The sequence below is a fragment of the Pezoporus flaviventris genome, unplaced genomic scaffold (genome assembly GCF_033815535.1).
Source record: "Pezoporus flaviventris isolate CSIRO_AGI_PZ_B2104156 unplaced genomic scaffold, CSIRO_AGI_Pfla_v1 ptg000021l, whole genome shotgun sequence".
Lineage (NCBI taxonomy): Eukaryota > Metazoa > Chordata > Aves > Psittaciformes > Psittacidae > Pezoporus > Pezoporus flaviventris.
Genome location: NW_026892569.1, coordinates 10522001 through 10540124, shown reverse-complemented (window position 1 = coordinate 10540124; position 18124 = coordinate 10522001). Strand labels below are relative to the sequence as shown.

General features: G+C 56.7%; 1 protein-coding gene across 1 annotated transcript; it reads right to left on the bottom strand.

Moving 5' to 3' along the window:
- Positions 1–9384: 9384 nt before the first annotated feature.
- LOC133270608 (cytochrome b-c1 complex subunit 1, mitochondrial) lies at positions 9385–17771 on the bottom strand. Its single transcript, XM_061456028.1, has 13 exons — positions 17642–17771; positions 17070–17210; positions 16541–16627; positions 15462–15591; positions 15080–15278; positions 14385–14464; positions 14132–14247; positions 13603–13746; positions 12719–12879; positions 11641–11726; positions 11066–11154; positions 10446–10521; positions 9385–9644 (listed from the first exon to the last, which is right to left on the bottom strand). The coding sequence occupies exons 1-13, from the start codon at positions 17711–17713 to the stop codon at positions 9580–9582; spliced, it is 1446 nt and encodes a 481-aa protein (XP_061312012.1). The 5' UTR covers positions 17714–17771; the 3' UTR covers positions 9385–9579.
- Positions 17772–18124: the final 353 nt, after the last annotated feature.

Here is an 18124-nt window from a genome sequence, read left to right as displayed (position 1 = left end):
AGGGATCCGGCATCCCCAGGCCAGGACCATCCCCAAGCCGCTCGCTTAGAGAAGGCAGGATGTCCCAGTTAGACAAGGGGCTGCGTTACAGGGGGGAGTGCGGGGCCTGCCAAGGCGCTGTGCTGGCCCCGGGCCCGGAGCTGGCGGAGCAGCCCCACGGCGTGGTGCCTGCGGCAGGGCAGGGGCAGACGGGGGTCACTGGGCTGTGATGGGGCAGTGCTGAGGCCGGCATCACCGCGGGCATGGGGGCACCAAGCAGTGATGCTCTGCAGCCGTGCCACGGGCTCTGCCTGCCCGTGGTTCATCACGGGAGCATCCTGACCATCGTGCCAGCAGCATCCCGCTTGCACTGGCACTGGAGAGGGGCACGCAGGGTGCTGGGTCCCCAACACCAAGGTGCCTCCCCCATGCGGTGTTTCCCGGCTCTCTGCGCATACCAGGGCCGGGAAGGAATCCGTGGCCGCCGGCACAAGGACAGAGCCTCGGAAGCAGGAGAGCTCCAGGTGTGAGTGATTCACTGGGTGCTGCTGCAGCCGATCCCTCCAGGAACATCCCAGAAAGCCATCGGCCCTTTCCCGAGCCCGGCCGTCTGAGAACTGGCACGGAGAAAGCCTGGGGCTGAGCCCCTCCCTGCCCTGCGTTGCCAGGTGAGCAGCCGCGGTAGGAAACAAGAGGAAAACCTATTTTCTGCGCCCTCGGGTGAGGTTTCAGCTGTGTTGGGTGGCAGGGAAGGTGAGTCACGGTGAGACGCGACGCTGCAAGAAGCGAGCTGCAGCCGCGGTGCCGTGGGTCCCATCCGATGCCCCACATCCCTCAGCAGCTGTCCGCGGCGCTGGGCACGGGCCCGGATTCGGCGCAGCGCGCACAGGGTTTTGGTGTGCCAGCCCCTCGCTGTCCGGCAGCGCTCCCTGCCCCGGCACAGCCTGGGCATCCCCGGCCCGCGGGATGCGCGGGACAGCTCCAGGGCTGCTGGAGGGGACCTGCCCCTTCCCCGGGCCCTTCCACATCAGGGGCTCCGGCAGCAACGGGGCTGGCGCCGCGGAGGGCGAGGGGAGGAGGAGCGGCCGTAGTCAAGAGGAGCCTCGCCTGCCGCGGGACCGGTTGGGACACGCTCCAGGAATGTCTCCCAGCACCAGGCACCGCCAGCTCCCAACCACAGCACCCCGGGATCCCACCGCCATCACCGGCTGGCTCCGGGAGAGCACTGGGGGGTCAGCATCGTGCTCATGGTGTGGCCTCAGGGACTTGTGTGCCACCCCATGGGACTCCCCAGCAAGCCCAGGAGCCACAAAATGGGCCAGGGAGGGGAACTGGTCACCCCTTATCACCTGCTGACCTGCCCCGAGGGCTTGGGGTGGGAGACGGCCATGCCAGTCCCCCCGGAGGCTCCTCAGCACCATAGGGGACCTCCTGCAGCACCCCCCCTCCTGCTGCAGCCCAAAGCCACATCACTGCAGAAGGAAGCAAAGTGTCACATCAAGGGGAAGCCAGGCCCGGTGAGCTGCCCTCTGCCCCGCGGCACTGGGGATGCTTCTGTCTCCTGGGACCGCAGAGGATCTGGTGGGTGATGATAGGGACAAGTGGTCCCTCATCCCTCAGGGCTCCCCCCAAGCCGCTGCAGAGGGATGGGAAGCTTTTCCTGACCATTAACTGTTGTGTCTGGAGGCTGCCGCCAGCATGGCCACACACCAGCATCCCACAAAGCTGTGCTGGACTGCTGCCAGGCCCTGCTGTCCATGTGGACAAGACTCCAGAGGGAATGGTGACACCCCTTGGCTGCAGGAGAAGGCAGCCGTGGTCAGCCTGACACAGGGACTGGGTTGGTTCCCAGGGACAGCGAGGGAGAGGGAAGCCAGGCACTGACCGGGGTGGTGGCACTTTGCAACAGCACAGAACCACAAAGGGATGGTGATGGTGAAGACAATGGCAGCAGCATGAGGAGGCAGCAGCGCTGTGTAGGGCTCCAGAGCCCCCAGTTAACCAGCCATCTCCATCGGCTTTGGGCAATGCTTGGGTGCCCAGAGAGGCTGCAAAGTGGCTGGGGCTGGGTACCAGGGACCTGGAGCAGGCAGGATGCAGTCAGGGACTGAGGTGATGCACTCCATCTGCACTGACCACCCAGGTTCTTCATTCTGCAATGATGGAGGCACGAGCTGCTTGCCTTTGCTCTCACACACAGGAGGGACCAGGCTCTGTAAAATAAGCCCAGCTTCTCCTCGAGGATGGGGACATAGGAAAGGGTGGGAATGCAGGGACCAGACACAGCAAAGCTCCCAGGGGATGGGAGGGAAGGCAGGAGTCCAGCACTGCTCCTGGGGACCTCAGGGGAATGCTCACCAGCACCGTGCGCAGGATGGTGCCACCGCTTCCTGCTGCACACCAGGTTGAGCAGGGAGACGCCAAGGGTTGGGATATACCCAGCATATGGAGCCCAACCCGCAGAGCTGGGGCACTTGCCACACATCGGGACAAGCTGCCCAGCAGCTCCCAAACCTCACAGCACCTCTGAAGCCCATTGCTGCCCATCCCTCCTGCCTCAGCCCCAGTGCAGGGGGAGATGGGCAAGATATAGCAGCTGCCTGACACTGAGCTACTTCCCCTCCCAGGGCTGGGAAGCGGCACTCAGCCAGGCCAGCTGCCCCACAGACATTATGGGCACTGGCAGCAGGAGGAAGGGCAGGCAGCGTTTGGGCCTGGGAAGCTGCAGCCATTCCTGGGATGCCACCAGCTGTGCCATAAGAAGCTGCTCCTCACGGGGGGTTCATGCAGCTCTTTGGGGACGGGATTATTTGTTCTTCCCTCCAACTGCCTCCCAGGCTGTTGCAGTGGCTCAGGGCAGCTGTATTCCCAGGGGAGGAGCGTTGCCAAGAGGAATCAAGGAGCCATCCCTCAGGGGCCCCTATCCCAACCGCAAAGGACAGAGTGAAGACATGCTGAAGCACTGCTCTGGGATGCTGCTGCTGCACTGGGGCTCGCTATGGACGGTCATTGCCTTCCCAAGAGATGGGAACAAGGAGTCACTGGTGGCGAGTGCACCAGCGCTCCTGCTGTGAGCCATGGGTGCTGCCAGCCCCAGCACAGCAGTCACTGGTGGCAAGGACCCGCTCCGAGGTTCTCGGGAGGAATCTGCCCACCCCAGCTCCCCAGACCCAGGCCCCACAGCCCCGTGCCAGGGAACAGCCGCCCCCTGCCCGCTGCCCTTTCCCGGGATGCCGCAGTGTGGAAGCAGGAGCAGCATCGGGACGCGGCTCTGGCGGCGGGAGGCCGGGGGTTGCTCAACGCTTCCTCCCGCCCCTGCTCCGTGTTTCACAACCCGCACCCACACGCCCTAAACCCGGGGCTCGCTGTGAACCCCCAGGGGAGGGGGGGCTCAGGGCACAGCCCCCTTCCCGCTCCGTGGGCTCGGCTGCTCCTTGCGCAAGGGGAGCGACACCCGCGCCCCCGGGCTGGCGGGGGCCGTGCGGGGCGGCACCGCGGGAGGGGACGGGGACCCGGCACGGCCGGCGCCAGGCAGGGGCACGGCGAGGGGTGCGCGCCACGGGAGAGCATCGGCTGCGCTGCATCCGCCGGGAAGGGGCTTGTGTAAGTCCTGGGGCTGGTAGAGAAGTGCGGGGCATAGAACCATGGAAGCGTTTACGGTGGAAAAGACCTTTAAGATCATCGAGGTCAACCCTTCCCCAGCGCTACCAATTCCAGCACTAAACCATGCCCCCGAGCGCTACAAGTCCTTTCAATCCCTCCAGGGGTGATGACTCCACCGCAGCCCTGTTCCTGCGCTTGTCAGCCCTTTCCGTCAAGTACTGTTCCTAATATCCAATCTGGAAGAGCTGGCACTAGCTGCTCTGCCCGCAGGACACCGTTGTGCCTTCCCATACACCAGCCACCAGCGCCGGGGCCCCATCAGCCGCAGGTTCTACACACCGCGGGAAGGATGAGGATCTGCTGGGGCGGTGAGGAGCTGGGGGCTGCAGGAGCACCTCTCGCTGTGGTGGGTGCCGGGGACCGCGCTCCGGAGGGATCGGTGCTGTTCACAGGACCGGGCTCATCCCCAGGGCTCCTCTGGAGGGGCAGAGCCGCTGCTCCCGGCTTCCCTGGCAGGGAGCCCAGCTCCAGAGAGCAGCACAAAGAGAAGGCAGCGCCCGCCCGGCCCGGGAGGCTCAGTCTGTCACCATGGGAACCCCCGATGACTTCATACCCCCACGGAGCGGCACGGCCGCGTCACCGGCGTGGCACGGGCGGGTGGGCACAGGCATCGCACGCACGGGATGTGGGGCAGATGCTGCCGGGGGGGGGGGGGGGGGGGCTGAGCAGCCCGGTGAGGATGCTGCAGGGGACGGTTGCAGTTTGCACCCACAAACAAGGGCTGGGGCTCAGAGCTCCAGCTCCTTGCAGAGAGCATGTCCCCAGCTCCACTTCACCCTCCTTGCTGGCATGGGGAGGCAGGAGTAAAGGATCCTGTCTCTGGACCCCTGCCACCTCCGGGAGTCACCAGCCCCGCACCATGGGTGATACGCAGGTAGACTCCACAACTCATTAAAGTTGTAAAGTAGGTATGCTTTTATTCAGCACTGAGGCGCATCGGGGATCGCTCCTCCAAAGGCATGCCCACCTCAGCATTGTTCTCCTTCCTATTTATCCTCTAAACTATTACATATTCATGAGGTTACACAACACGCCGATACATAATCATTACCTATCCCTGCTTCATATTATAATGAGATAAAAGGTCCTTGCTTGCATAGGGTCTCCTGGTGGTCATGGGCAGTGAGGTGAGATGAAGTAAACGAGTCTTTCCTGAACTTTCCATCTCCAGTTGCTGTGTATGTTCCCTGGTGATTTAGTCACTGTCCAAACCGCAAAGCTGATTTCAGCCAGTTTAGGGGTCCAGAGAACAGGAGTTACTGTTCCTTCCTCCTATCAATAGCCTTGGTCCTCCCACTCTGTTCCGGCCAGCACAATAAGCGTTGAGCATGTATTTGTTGAATAAGCACGAGTAAGCAGTAACATTGTTAAGCAAGTGGCTTAACCCTACCCCCCCTGTACACTGGTTAACCCTTCGCATCATGGGGAGCTCCTCATCCCTGTCCATCCTCCCAGCAAAGCCGGGGCAAGGTCACTGTGAGTCACTGCCGTGCGTGCGAGGCAGAGGCAGGATCCCGTGTTCCTGTGTCCCCGGGGCTGCTGCCAAGCGCTGCACATCTGGAACAGCTGTAAACAGAGCAGGGGATGAGGGAGCAGCTGGGGCCGAGGGACCTCCAGCCTCGCAGCAGCCATGCAGGGAAGGGGGGATGCCAGTGCCCAGGGCTCACCCACACACCCAGCCCCTGGGCACAGCAGCGCTGCCCCTGCACCAGGGGAAAAGGCAGGGACTTGCCGGACTGCCTCCTGTGCCAGCTCCTCACGCCGAGGCAGCAGATGGAGCCTTCAATAGCCCCAGCACATGGAAGGGTCTCAGTGATGGTGCTGGGACATGGAGCAGGAGCAGCATCTCCAGGGTCTCTGGTGCGTCCAGCACAGGCTCCACTCTACCAGCGCCTCTTTCTATCAGTAAAACCCCTGCTGCTCTCACAAAGCTCCCCATGCTGCCCCCAGCAGCTCTGGGCAGGGAGGAACCCAGGCAGAGCCTCGTTCAGGCACCATGGTTCCAGCAGCTTCTCTGGGCATCCCCAGCTACGGGCTCCATGGGCAGCCCCACTGCAAACCTCTGAGACCTTGGGAAGGAAAACACGAATGAAGAGAGAAAGAGCTGGAACATGAGAGCCACTGATCCTCTTTGGATGGTGTGTAGGGTAAAGCAGCTTTTAATGAGGGTGTTCAGGCCTCAGACTCGCCTCTTCCAGACACGCCACTGAAGAAAGAGGCAATACAAAGAGGAGGCATCCTGCAGCCCCGTGTCCGTGGCAGCCTGGGCTGGCTGGAGCTGGCAGTCAGGCCTGGATGGGCCCTTTGTCCCTTGCTTTGCCACACAATGAATACACTAAAACATTAGATGAGCTGTTTCCTTTTCCCAATAGGGTTTCTGGATACAATTCCAGCCACCACTGCTCACCATTCCCTTCTCCGGGTGCACACACGGATGGGCAGGACCTGTGTGTGTGCCCTGTCCCACCCTGCAGCCCTGCTGGTGACACCTGGGGGTACAATCCCTGGTCTCAGCCACGCTGATGCCTCGGTCAGCCCCTGCCCCATGGGTCCAAGCAGAGCAAGGCCTCAGCAGCACCAGACCTCAGCAGAGCTGCACCTCAAACCTGCTCACCCTCTGCTCCCGTTGCCCCGGCAGAGAGGGCAGAGCAGCAGCCCTGGGCTCTGCATTCTCCTCCCAGAGCTCTGGCACCGAGCAGGGGCACGGCTCCAAGTCTCTTGGTGCTGTGAAAGCCTCCGTGCAGCTCCCCACGGCCCCGAGGCCAGGCTTGGCTCAGCACCCATGATCCCTATCAGATGTACTTTCCAGGGTGGGTAATTAGCTCAGGTGAGGCAACTGCTGACAATTGGCTGCTGTGGCCTCTCCTGGCAAGTGCCTAGATCCCAAATAAGCAGCTCACATATCAAAGGGATCCAGGAGATCCACCCTGGGCATCTGCCCTGGTTCCCACAGCTTTTCCTGCTGGGGACCAGGGAACCCAGAGCACAGGGCTCCAGCACATACCCCCCATGTTCGCTGCTGGGTTTCATGTACCTGAATAGCTCTTGATTGGGGCAGAGTCACCCAGGTGCTGTGCAGGCAGCAGAGCCTTTGCCAGGGAGCACACAACGACGCGCAGCCTCCTCCTTTCCAAATCCTCCTCTCTTCCAGCCAACAGTGCCAAGGTGCCGGGGGGGAAAGCAATTACCTAGAGGTAGGTGGAGAGCGCAAGCTTCAAAGAGGGAACCTCACCAGGAGAGGAGAAGACAGCGCTGAGCAGAGGAGCAGGGAGCAAAGGCCCATTGATACCCCAGGCTGAGCTCACCAGCACAGCCTAATTGGGGTGCGCAAGAACCTTCTCAGTGAAGCAGCAGAACAAAACCCTTCAGCCATTGAAAACCAGTGGTCAGAGCCGCGCTGACCAATCCCACGTTGTCCAGGGAGGGAGCCAGGATCCAGGCTTGGGAGGTCACCCCGACCCCCTCCAGTCCCAGGGGATTTGCCCTGTCCCAGCGCCACTTCCAGCTCTCTCCTCTGGCGCTGCCGCCGCTGTCCTTCACCGGCAACGGAAGCGCAGCGAGGCCAGGGTGGGGGCAGCGGGAGATGTCACTTTTCCAAGGTTGAGGAAAAGCAGAGGTTGGGCATTTCCGTCATGCTGGACGCTTCCCAGTTTGGATTCCCTTGGACTGAGGCCTCTCCGGTGGAGGAACAGCAGCACCCCTGCAGCTCAAGCAGGAGGAGCTGTCAGAGGCCAGAGCTTCCGTGCCTCCAGCACCAAGGGATGCGGGTGCCAAATGCCTGGTCTGCACCAGTTCCAGGTTATGCTTCCCAAGCCCCTCACCAAGGCACCAAGTGCCGATGCCTTTGCCAAGCACCAATGCTCCCGACTCCTGAATAGGTCCCCTCTCCCCACCTTTTAGACCCCCAGTCTGGCTGCTTGCTTACCAAAAGGAAACGATACCTCAACCCTCTCACTCCATGCTTCTGGAAGCACAGATAGCCAGAGCACCCAAACACCACCGGCACTACAAGGCAGGGATCCATTGGAACTGCAGCCAGAAGATGCCAACATGTGGGTAGGCTCAGCCTCGGCTGCCAGCAGCATCCACCTCACTGCACCCAGTGCCACTCACCAGGGCACAGCTCCTGGGCCACATCAGCCCAAACAACAATTTGGAAAGTAGCAGTTGCAGAGGGGTTTGAATCTGGTCCTAGTGCAGAAGGGCCTGGAGGATTACTCAAGGAAAACCACCATTCCTAAGCAGATACATCCAGAGAAGAAAACGTGTAGGAAATGCTGAGGCAAGGATGTGCATCTCCCTTTGTGTTCACACCAACTGCAAAACAGCCTGGAAGCTCACCTGAGGGGGGGAAACATACAGCAATGGAAGACAAAGAGGATTACAGTCTGCTTGCAGACGCAAAGCCAAGGCACCATTTACTGGTTCCACAGGCTGGAGGCAGGAGCTTGTTCAGCTTCCAGCCCTCTGTGCACTTGTAACGAGCCAGAGCTTGCAACCACAGTTAAACCAGTTGCATCAAGAACATTGAACAGCTTCAAACTTGCCTGGGACACGCAATGGGTTCAGAAACTGACTCTCTCGTCAAAAATGCACATCCAGCACAAACGCTCAGAGCACTGCAGTAGTCTCCAGTGTAATGACAACTCCTAGAAACTTTTACACTATCTTTAAACCCCACTTGTCAGGGCAGCACCTGGAAATTAGATGAGAATCCCAGGGAGCTCTATCCTGAAGATAAAAGCAGGGATCACCTCGCAGCCTGTGGTGGCTGTGACAGGCGAGTGCTGCCTGGTGGGAAGCTTTTTGCCATCCCCCTTCCCCAGTTTCATCCTTTGGGTTCCACATTCCAGCTTCCCGGAGGCAAGACAAGGGAGCACCAATCACATTACCACCAGGAAGAGCAGGAAGGGCCGGGTAGCTCCTCCAGCCATTCGGACCTAGAGATTACCTTCTAGGTATAGGCCAGGCCACCCTATATTTCAGTCAGCAGCTTCAGTTATGGCATAGCTGAGACTGACCAGACAGATGGAGGCTCATCTGCAAGAGGAATGTGGAGACCAACACCAACATACTCACCACAGTCTGCTCCTTACTGAGCTGGCTTCCAGGGAACTGGGAAGCTTAAGGTGAGAGGTAACATATCCCACAGAGGCTCGTAGCAACAGCTCCAGCTTCTCTCACCATCATGACAACCACCTCCACCGTCCTGAGGCAGCACAAGGCAGGGCTGGGCTGCTCGCCCTCACCAGCCTCTAGAGCTGGTGGGACCTCAGCACCCAAAACTGTCTGTAACTGACTGGGGAGAGAGGGGTGGCACAACCTGCCCCCTCACCACAACAGGAAGGTCCCCAACAGCCAGGCCAGTGGGACTGGCTGTCACCACACCCAGGGGCAGGAAGAGAATCAACCTTCCACAGACAGGTCCCGATCTCCTTGACAAACGGGAGAGCACAGAAGTCCCCTCAAGGCCCTTTGCTCTTAGGTCTGCACAAACAGCACTGCCACAGCCATGCTGCTGCCTGCACAGAAGGGCACAGTGAAACAGCCAGAGCTACCCTGGCAGCCTCATCCCAACAGAAAGACTTCCTTCAAGCAGCCTAAAGCCAGGACCTCTCCCTCAGCACACTGCCAGCTCAGGACAGAGGAGGTGGGGCTGCAGATAGACACCATTCTAGCATGAGCCCTGACAAAGCCAGATTGTGGTCCAGTAACTTATCTATTTGGCAAGATTAACAATAACTCACACATGACCCAGCAGGACACAGCTGACTCAGGCAGAACCAGCTCCGTACAGGATACGTTTATTTTATACATTTAACACCGAGAAGATGTAGTTGTTAGGACTCATCTTGCCCCTGGGTGCACAAGACATTCAGGGCCAGAGGGAACCTGCCACAGTGCACAGCTTTACCATTCCCACTGCAGGGACACGTCTTAGAGACGGACCCAGTACATGCCACTTCGGATGCGGTTGTAATCCAAGAGCTGTTCGATGGGACCTAAGTTAACAGAACAAGAGTTAGTCACCAGAAATGGAGCCAAAATCCCTGCACAGTTTCCCATGGTCTTAAAGCAGATGGCACCAGAGCAGACTGTGCTCACTGCCCAGGGCAGCTGTGCCCAAAATCAGGCGACTACACTTCAAACCTGCACCAGGAAAACCAGCAGGTACCATCTCCTGACACACAAACTGTTATTTCCTCAGAGTAAGTTGTTTCTGGCACTGCTCAGTACAGCTCCACAGGCAGGTATGACTCCCAGGGAGCCACCAAGTCACTGAGACTCTGGCTGGTTCGTTCCTATTTCCTGTTCAAGAACTGCCTCATTTTTCCAAGCGGCTCCGTTCTGAAGGCCAGAGGAAACAGCCGCCTGGAGGAGGGGAACCCACAACACACAGGAAGGAGGCAGCAGAGCAGAGTGAGCTGCTCAGGCAGGTTTTCAGAGAGGAATTTGTCCTTGGCCAGACAGACATGCCAGAGCAGCACAAGGGAATCAGGTCCCTTCACTTCCCTTACATAAACCTGTGTGACCCCAGTGTAAGGACACAGGGCAGGCACTGCCGGGTGAGTGAAGAGGCGGAGCACAGCCAGAGCTCCTGCCACCTCCAGCATGGGCAGTGCTGATCCCCTGGCAAGCGCACCCTGGCACATCTGATGGGCAGAGGTAGGACAGCAACGAAGAGCCAGAGCAGTTATAGAGGCCAGAACAGACACAGGAACTGCCTGCAGCTCCCTTCCATTCAGCTCTTGACCCCTGCCTCGTTTCTGAGCTCCCATGTATCAGCTCCCACAACTACTCACCAACTGCTGCAATTGCTGGGCATTTGTCATAGATGTATTTACTGCAGACCTCTCTCACCATTCTTGCATCAACAGCCTAATAGATATCAAACACACAATTAATGACCCTTCTGGCAGACCTGCATTCCCAAAGCTGGAAGTTACTGTTGCCATTGCACATCAACATCATCAAAAAGACACCAGCAAAACCTTGGGCCATGTGCACCAACTGCCCAGCTCCTGTTTGTGAGAGTGGCTGATGTTCTACACAGAATACCCTTGTGAGGGCATGGAAGACCAAAATCTGAAGCCTTCCAAGGGATACAGTGGCTGCAGAATTACACAACCCTTATGTAGGCCACCTCCAAGAAAACTGTTAAAGGAATTTCATGTTGTGCTGCTTAACTCAGGTAAATGCCCTCTTTCTGGGAGGGACTGAATGCAGCCACAGGGACACAGGATACCCTGAGTCTATGCCAGATTCTGACACACATGTATCAGTGCCAGTGAGTTACCTGCCTCGACTCCAGGCAGCTTCACTAAGGGATAAGTAACCCTCATGTTATTACAGCAAACTGACACCAGCAAATGCCCAAACCAACCATGCTCAGGTACCCCCAGCAAAACAAAGGGATACCTACAGCAATCCTGGCATCCCACTCCTCCAGAGGGATACGGCGTCCGTAGTTTAAGAGATGGCTGCCAATATTCTCACACACTGGTGTAGTCCCTAGATGTTGAAAATAGCACAGTCATCAGAACAGAAAGCCTCCCAGACCTGCACAGTCCCATCATCAGTCAAAGCAGACAGAAGAAACTCCAGCCATTAAACTGGCTCTCAATGAAGCAGAACTCGTAGTTGCCACTACAAGCAGCTCCAGCAGGAGTTCAGAAATCCAAAGATTGCTTCATTGGTCTCCAAAGAGTTCCAGCCAGGGCAGGCCAGTTTGGGGGTCTCAATTCTACCTTCACCACATTATTTCCTCTCAGCAATGGAATAAGTAGAAGTTTACAGAGTTGGAGCTAACCTGGAGCACAGCAGGCTGGGGTCAGCTGCTTTCACAACTGGCAGGAGGAACATGGAGCAGGGCAAGGGAAGCTTTGCCTAGTGCCTGCCAGCAGTACTGTATGTCTGGCAGAGCTCCTGCTCCCCAGGAGAGACACAAGTGGTGACCTTCTGAAAGCTGCAGTGGGCAATCCAGAAACCAGAACATACCATCCAGTTGAGCCACCATGGCATTCCGGAGATAGTTCTTGGCTCTCTCCACCTCTGACTCTGTGGTACTAGTGCACAGGCGCATCCTGGAGAGGAGATGGAAAAACCACCAAACCTTTTAAATGCTTGTCTGCTCTAACAGAAAGTTAAATCCTCCCTTTCCCAGGCCCCTGCAGAAATAAGCTACTGTCAGCATCACTTGTCCTGCAGCCTTGAGACTCATCCTTGAACACAGCTAAGAAATGGGAAGCACTGAACAGCAGGAGGCAAGAGCTCAAGCCTGTAGGCAGGGGCTATCAGCCAGCAGGTTATACAGAGTTACACTCCAAAGGTTGAAGTAGCTCTGCTGCTGACTCTGGTGCACCCATTAGGCACAGTGACAAGCAGCCTGCAGTACACTGCCACAGGAGCTGGAAGGTGTGTCAGTATTGCCAAGCATTGCAAGCTGCTATGGAAACTGATGCTGAAAGAACAAGACAGCTCCACAGAGTCTGCTTGGAATCCAGCTGCTAAATCCCTTCCTCCCCTGCCAACTGCAATGTCTCTGGGGCTAGGGCTAACTCCATCTGCTCCACACACAGCATGGCTCAGCTCTGAACTTCAGATGTAGCCTCAAACCACCACTGGGATACACACGCACACAGTAAGATGGACAGAGGCCCCCAAGCACTGGCATGACTCCAGCAGCGGGGCATTTATCAACCACAACACAATGGTCTGAAAGAACTCTCTGCCTGCTTTGCTCAAGTTTAACAAGACAATGGAGATGTCTTTAGGCACCTGGGAAAGCCTTGTCTCTAAGGAATGATCTCACTTGTCTATGGAAAAAAAACCAAAGCCTCACCACTAATACTTGGAAGCACGAACAAAGACCTGAAGAGCCCTAAGGGGATTAAAACAGCTCCTCAAAAGCCACATCCTAAGACATTTAAAGAAACCACTTACAGGATCATGTAACCAGAATGCAAGTTACCATAACATTCATAGAGACACAGCTCTCTGAAGAGCTAATGTGTTCCCTCCCAGGTCCATCTCCCACAAGAGTGTCAGGTCTTGAAAAGGAACTTCTTGTACTCACCACTCCCCCTGAGCACAAAACATCATGTCATCTATGGACAGGGGATCCGAAACAAAATGGAAACCGAAGAGGCCAGTGTCAGAGTAACAGGTGTTGAATGTCTGGAAACTGTGGCAGAGATTGTGCTCCACAGCAAGCACAGCCAGCCTGCTGGACTGATTCTGTGAACAAGAGATGCCATCAGCCACTTCAGCTTCCTCACTGCTCAAATTCTTTCCAACTGAGCTGTTTTCACAAAGACCACAGACAAGACAGAGCGGAACACTTTGCTGAAGGAGAGCTTAATTTAGACCCTTCATGTGGTCAACAGATGAGAGTCACTGGTGGAGAAGTCACAGACAATGGCCTAGGAGTCCATCCAGCAAAACCATTTCCTTTCCCAGGCTCCTGAGGAGCTGGCATGCACCATCATAGGAGTGGGAGCAAATGGGAAATGCATGGTCTCCCAGTATCAGAGGTTAGCACAGTTAATGCTGGCCAGACAGATTCCAGATGAGAATGGATCCAATATCAGGTTTTAAACAAGTTCCACTCGCTCTGCAGTTGAAAAGCAAGCTTGACACTACAGACTACTCTGTCCTGCTTCCATCACCATCCCCACTGAATGGTTAGTTTGTGAGGGCAGACATAAACTGCTCAGAACTCATCAATTAAACCTCTTCCTAACTCAGCAGAGAAGGTTCAGTTTAGCTGTCAGCAACTCCTCTCAAAACTGTGCTGGATTAGCCTTGATTACTTGATTACACTGTTACCCTGCTTCCCAGACTTGTAACTGCTGCACAGCTGGGAGCTAAGCACAACATAAGGCATCTTCACTTACGGTCTCCAGAATACTTGTATTAAAAGGCTCCAGGCTCTCCCTGTCACACTGACAAGCCTCTTACCTTTCCACCTCCAAAAGTGCGGTCATAGCGTCCCATGATAGCATTGGCCACATTGAGGACAACGTTGTCTGGATTAGCCCATCCTGGCCCCTCCACAGCAAGAGCAATGTGGGCAACGGGCAGGCCATCATCTCTGGCACGGATCTAGAACATGAGCAGGGGAGAACTGCATGAGTAGTGGCTTTGCTGCAGCCTGTGCAATGCCAGGCTGACAAAACGGGGCACCTGATACTACCCCAGTGAAATTAAATAGTCTCGGGCACTACTGAGCTAAACCAGTTGCTCCAATAGGAGTTTTTCAGCAGATGATGTGAGCAACAGCCTCACATTCCTAACGGAATTGGGTCCCATCTAAAACCCAACACGCTGCGGCAATAAGCCCAAAGAACAGAACAGGGACACTACCAAGATGCCACATCATCAGCTTCTCAAGAGATACACAAACAATTTCTCTTCTGAGCTGCAGCTGTAACTGCTTCACATTCAGTCAACAGCTTGGCAAGAGCTGCTTGTTTTGTGCAAGCTTTACCTCACTCCCTGTGAAGCGGCAGCGCGGGAGGACAGGCACAGAATCCTCTTTGTACTTAAAAGGCACCCCACTGAAGTGCTGCTTAGCTGCATCTACCAGCTCTTTGTGGGAAATACCTGGCAATGGGAGAGACAGTTGCAGTCTTAAAGCAGCTTAATTTAACAGTATTTTACATTAAAGGTGTGTGACAGGGGTTTGAGCATCAGCCTGAAGATACCCAGGCTTCCCAGAATCACCAGGATCTAGAACTCACCTCCAGCAGCTGCCAGGACCATACGAGGTGCCTTGAAGTGATTATCAACATATGAAGCTAGATCTGCTCGAGTCAGATGCCTAGAAAGAACAGAGAGAGAGAGACCCACTATATCAGCATCTCTGAGCCGGGAGGGATGAGAGGCTTAGGAGAAGCAAGTTCACAGTACATAGACAGCAGGGATGTTGTTGATTCTCTTAGTTGTGGGCTAACAATGCTTTTTAGAGGCAAGACTGGTGTTGGTGTCTTCCCTGTGCACTAATTCCAGAACACAGAAAATGGAAAATGGTGGCCAAGGTAGAGAGTTAAGAAAAGACTTTGATATAGCCTAGAGAGTGCTGACCCTGGTCATGGAGCTAACAGGCATGTATGCTCAAGGCCACTGCTTTAATGAGTACCCCATGCTCTTAACCTAACAGCATCAAACTGACAAGTATGGGAGAAGGTTCAACCTGGCCCCACCAACCTCATGCCTTCATGAGGGGATTCTAAAGAATGTGGACAAGCACACTGACTGTCACTAGCACCAACGGGGCAGCACAGCCATGACACAGCGAGAAGCCCATGGGCACAGATCGCCTCCAAGTACAGACTGGGGCTGCCTCGTGCAGTCACCACTGCTGACAAGCTGCAGTTGTGCACCCCAAGGACCAAACCCACGGGCTGTTTGCTGCACCCAGCCTGCTGATGCTCACTTGATGTTGTCTGTGGTCCCCTCGACAGTGTGGGCCAGTGGTGTGCCCTGGAAAGCAGTGGCGTGCAGGTAATCAAAGGTAACAGCCTCCATGTTGCTGTCTATTTCTTTCAGCTCCTGAAGGATGACACCACGTTCCTTCTCGACCTGAGAGTCCTCCAGGGCACAGTTCTGCACGATGTCAGCCAGAAGCTCGACAGCTGTAACACATTTCCAATGTTAGCAGTGCTAATGCTCTCTCCAGCTACCAACTAGAACCTCCAATTTACCTCCCAGCTACTTTGCTCCCTGGCCTGTTGTTAGAGGGGATGCTGGTGGGAGAGAAACACAGGCACATGCATTTGCTTAAACTCCAAATGCAGCTCTGTCCCCGGCCACCCTACCTTTGGGCATGTCCTTGGACAAGGCCTTTATGTAATAAGCAGTCTGCTCACGGGAGGTGTACCCGTTCAGGTGAGCACCCATGCTCTCCACCTCCTTCTCAAAGGCAGCACCAGGACGATTCTTTGTGCCCTAAAAGAATAAACACAATTATGAAATGAGCAGATTTCCCTCTCGGGCAGAACTAAAGCAAGGAAAAGAACAACAAAAACCTAAACCAAGAAAACCCGTCACAAGATTCATGAAAGGCAAGAGCAAGTGCAGAAAGCAAGAGAGTTAACACTTGGCTTTACAATACCCAAAGGATGTTGAAGTGTACTTTGAAAGACCAATAAAAGCCCAGCGGGGAAGCAGAAAACCTACACTAAGAGACAACACTGACTGAGGATCACATCCATCAGTAGGAGCAGAAAACTACTTCTAACACAGAGCTCATCTCTTAAGGAGCAAGCCAGATGCTGCAGCTTCCTATGATGGCACAGGCTGGACTCAAGGCAGCAAGTCCCAGGCTCAGACACCTCCTGCCCTAGGGCTGTTCTGTAGACACACTGGGAGAGCAGTAAGGGCTGTAGCCTCAAAACTTTGCTGGTCCTCTAAGAAAACCAAAGGAAAATAAATGGCTACAGGAAATGCTGCTTTGAGCTCTGCCTGCTAACCTGTTGTATAACGTGGTCATCTGTGTGTGCACCACAGCAGCTGGGCCAGCCAGGGACAGGAACCACAGCAGAGATTCAGTCTCACTTGGTACTTATAACTTTTTTTCCCTTTAAGAGGGGAAATACCAACCAGTTAATAAGAATTACATTAATTCATGCATGCTTGCAAGTTGTCGCATACCCAAAGAGCATCACACAGACTAGGTACCTTTTGAAGTTTATTTCTATACTACGTGCAAAGTCTCTGGGATTCAGATGACCCAATTTATGCTCTTAATAGCTACAGCCTCCAAAGCGAGAGCTCAATAGATATGCACATTTGGAACTGGATGATCTTTAAGGTCCCTTCCAACCCAAACCACTCTGTGGCTGTATTGAGAACAGCTCTCCAGGACTGCTGTGCCAGACCCAGCAGAGCTCTTTACCTTAAAGGCCAGATGTTCCACGAAGAAACCAGCCCCGTTGTTCTTCTCATTCTCATAGCGGCTGCCCACCCCGATCCACACACCCACCTATGGCAAAGGCATCGAGGACACATGTCAGGAGAGGAAGCAAACAGTGTGCTCAAGCCTCAGGTCACAGATACAACTGCAGGGACAAGAAGTCTGTTCCCAGGCACTGTACCAGTAGCACCAAAATCAGAATAAGCACCAGCAGCTGTTTCCTGTGCACGTTTTGGGTTTTCACAGAGCAGCCTCACAAAACCCTCTGCATGAGGTGTAACTCCTCCTGGTCACTTGCTGCTTGCACAACAACAGTGAGGCTGAGGAAACCTGAACTTGACTACAGGCTTCATACAAATCCAGACTAGAGCTTTCCCTGCTCTATCAGCCCCACCAGTTAACAAAGAGGCAGGTTGGCCTCTGTGAAAAGCTCTGGTTCCGGTAGGTTTGTCACTCTGCAGCAGGCAGGGCTGAGGGCTCCAAGCAAGCCCTTCACCTGCCTCGCACTCACCGTGCATGTTGGCCCGGTGGATTCCTCCGAAGCCACCCGGAGGCCGTTTTCCAGAGTGGTGACCTGGGTCTCGGGGACATTCTGGAGCGTCTGAGCATACGTGGCAGCGCCTCGGTTCCTTGTCAAAGTCAGCACAGCTGCCTGAAGGAGCAAAGGCTCCCGTCACCGCCTGCCCCGAGCAGGGCAGCCCCGAGGGCGCAGGCTGGGGGCACGCACTGCCCAGAGCAGCTCTTTCACGGCTGCGCTGGGAAGGTGCCGCTCGGTAACCGGTGCCTGCAAACCCTCCGCAGCGCCGCAGGTTCCGGGCGGGCTGACACCCCCGGACAGAGCGACGGGAGCCGGCCAAAGCCCCGCACCACGGCGGCCGGCGGCACCCGGCAACGCCGCCCCCGACCCGGCCCGGGTTTCCATAGCGACCGCCGCCCGGCCGCCGCGTCCCCGTGACCTTCCCAGCCAGTAGGCCCGGCAGGGTCCCTGCCCTCGGGGTCTCTCGCCGCGGCTGCCGTGCCCGGCCCGGCCCAGCCCTGCCTCCCACCCCCGCCTACCGCCGCCGCCGGGCCGCGGTGACTCACGGGGGGACGCGCACCCCGCAGCAGGGCCCGCGCGGCCGCACCACCGGCCCGGCACACCGAGGAAGCCGCCATCTTCTCCTGTCGCGACCGACCGCGCGCGGCGCGCCTGCGCGGCACCGGGGCGGGGCAACGGCGGCTGACGGGCGGAGACACCGTGAGCGGAGTGGCCCGGACGGGCGGCGGCGCCCCCTGGTGGCGGGAGGTCCCGGGTGCGGGGTCCCGCCCGTACCGCGCCTTCAGCCGGTCCCGCAGCGGGTCCGGGTGAAGAGGGGCCGCAGGGGGGCTCAGGCCGAAGGTGCCCCCATGTACCCCCCATTGCCCCCCTTGCCCCGCAGTGCCGGGATCAGCCAAGGCGGCCGTGCCTGAGGTCACCTTTATTGAGGAAAGTGCATTAAACGGAGCCCGGGGAACGCTGCCCGCGTTTACCCGCGACGGTTTCATCCCGCCCCTCCGCCGGGTCTGGCCCCAGACGAGGCCCGCCGG

What these genes read in the sequence shown, in the direction of transcription:
- LOC133270608 (XM_061456028.1), bottom strand. Translation starts at nt 17,713, where the DNA reads ATGGCGGCTTCCTCGGTGTGCCGGGCCGGTGGTGCGGCCGCGCGGGCC. An exon ending in GTCCAAGGACATGCCCAAAG is followed by an intron (nt 15,279 to 15,461) that starts GTAGGGTGGCCG and finishes AATGTGTTACAG; the next exon opens with CTGTCGAGCTTCTGGCTGAC. An exon ending in TTTTGTGCTCAGGGGGAGTG is followed by an intron (nt 11,727 to 12,718) that starts GTGAGTACAAGA and finishes TCTCCTCTCCAG; the next exon opens with GATGCGCCTGTGCACTAGTA.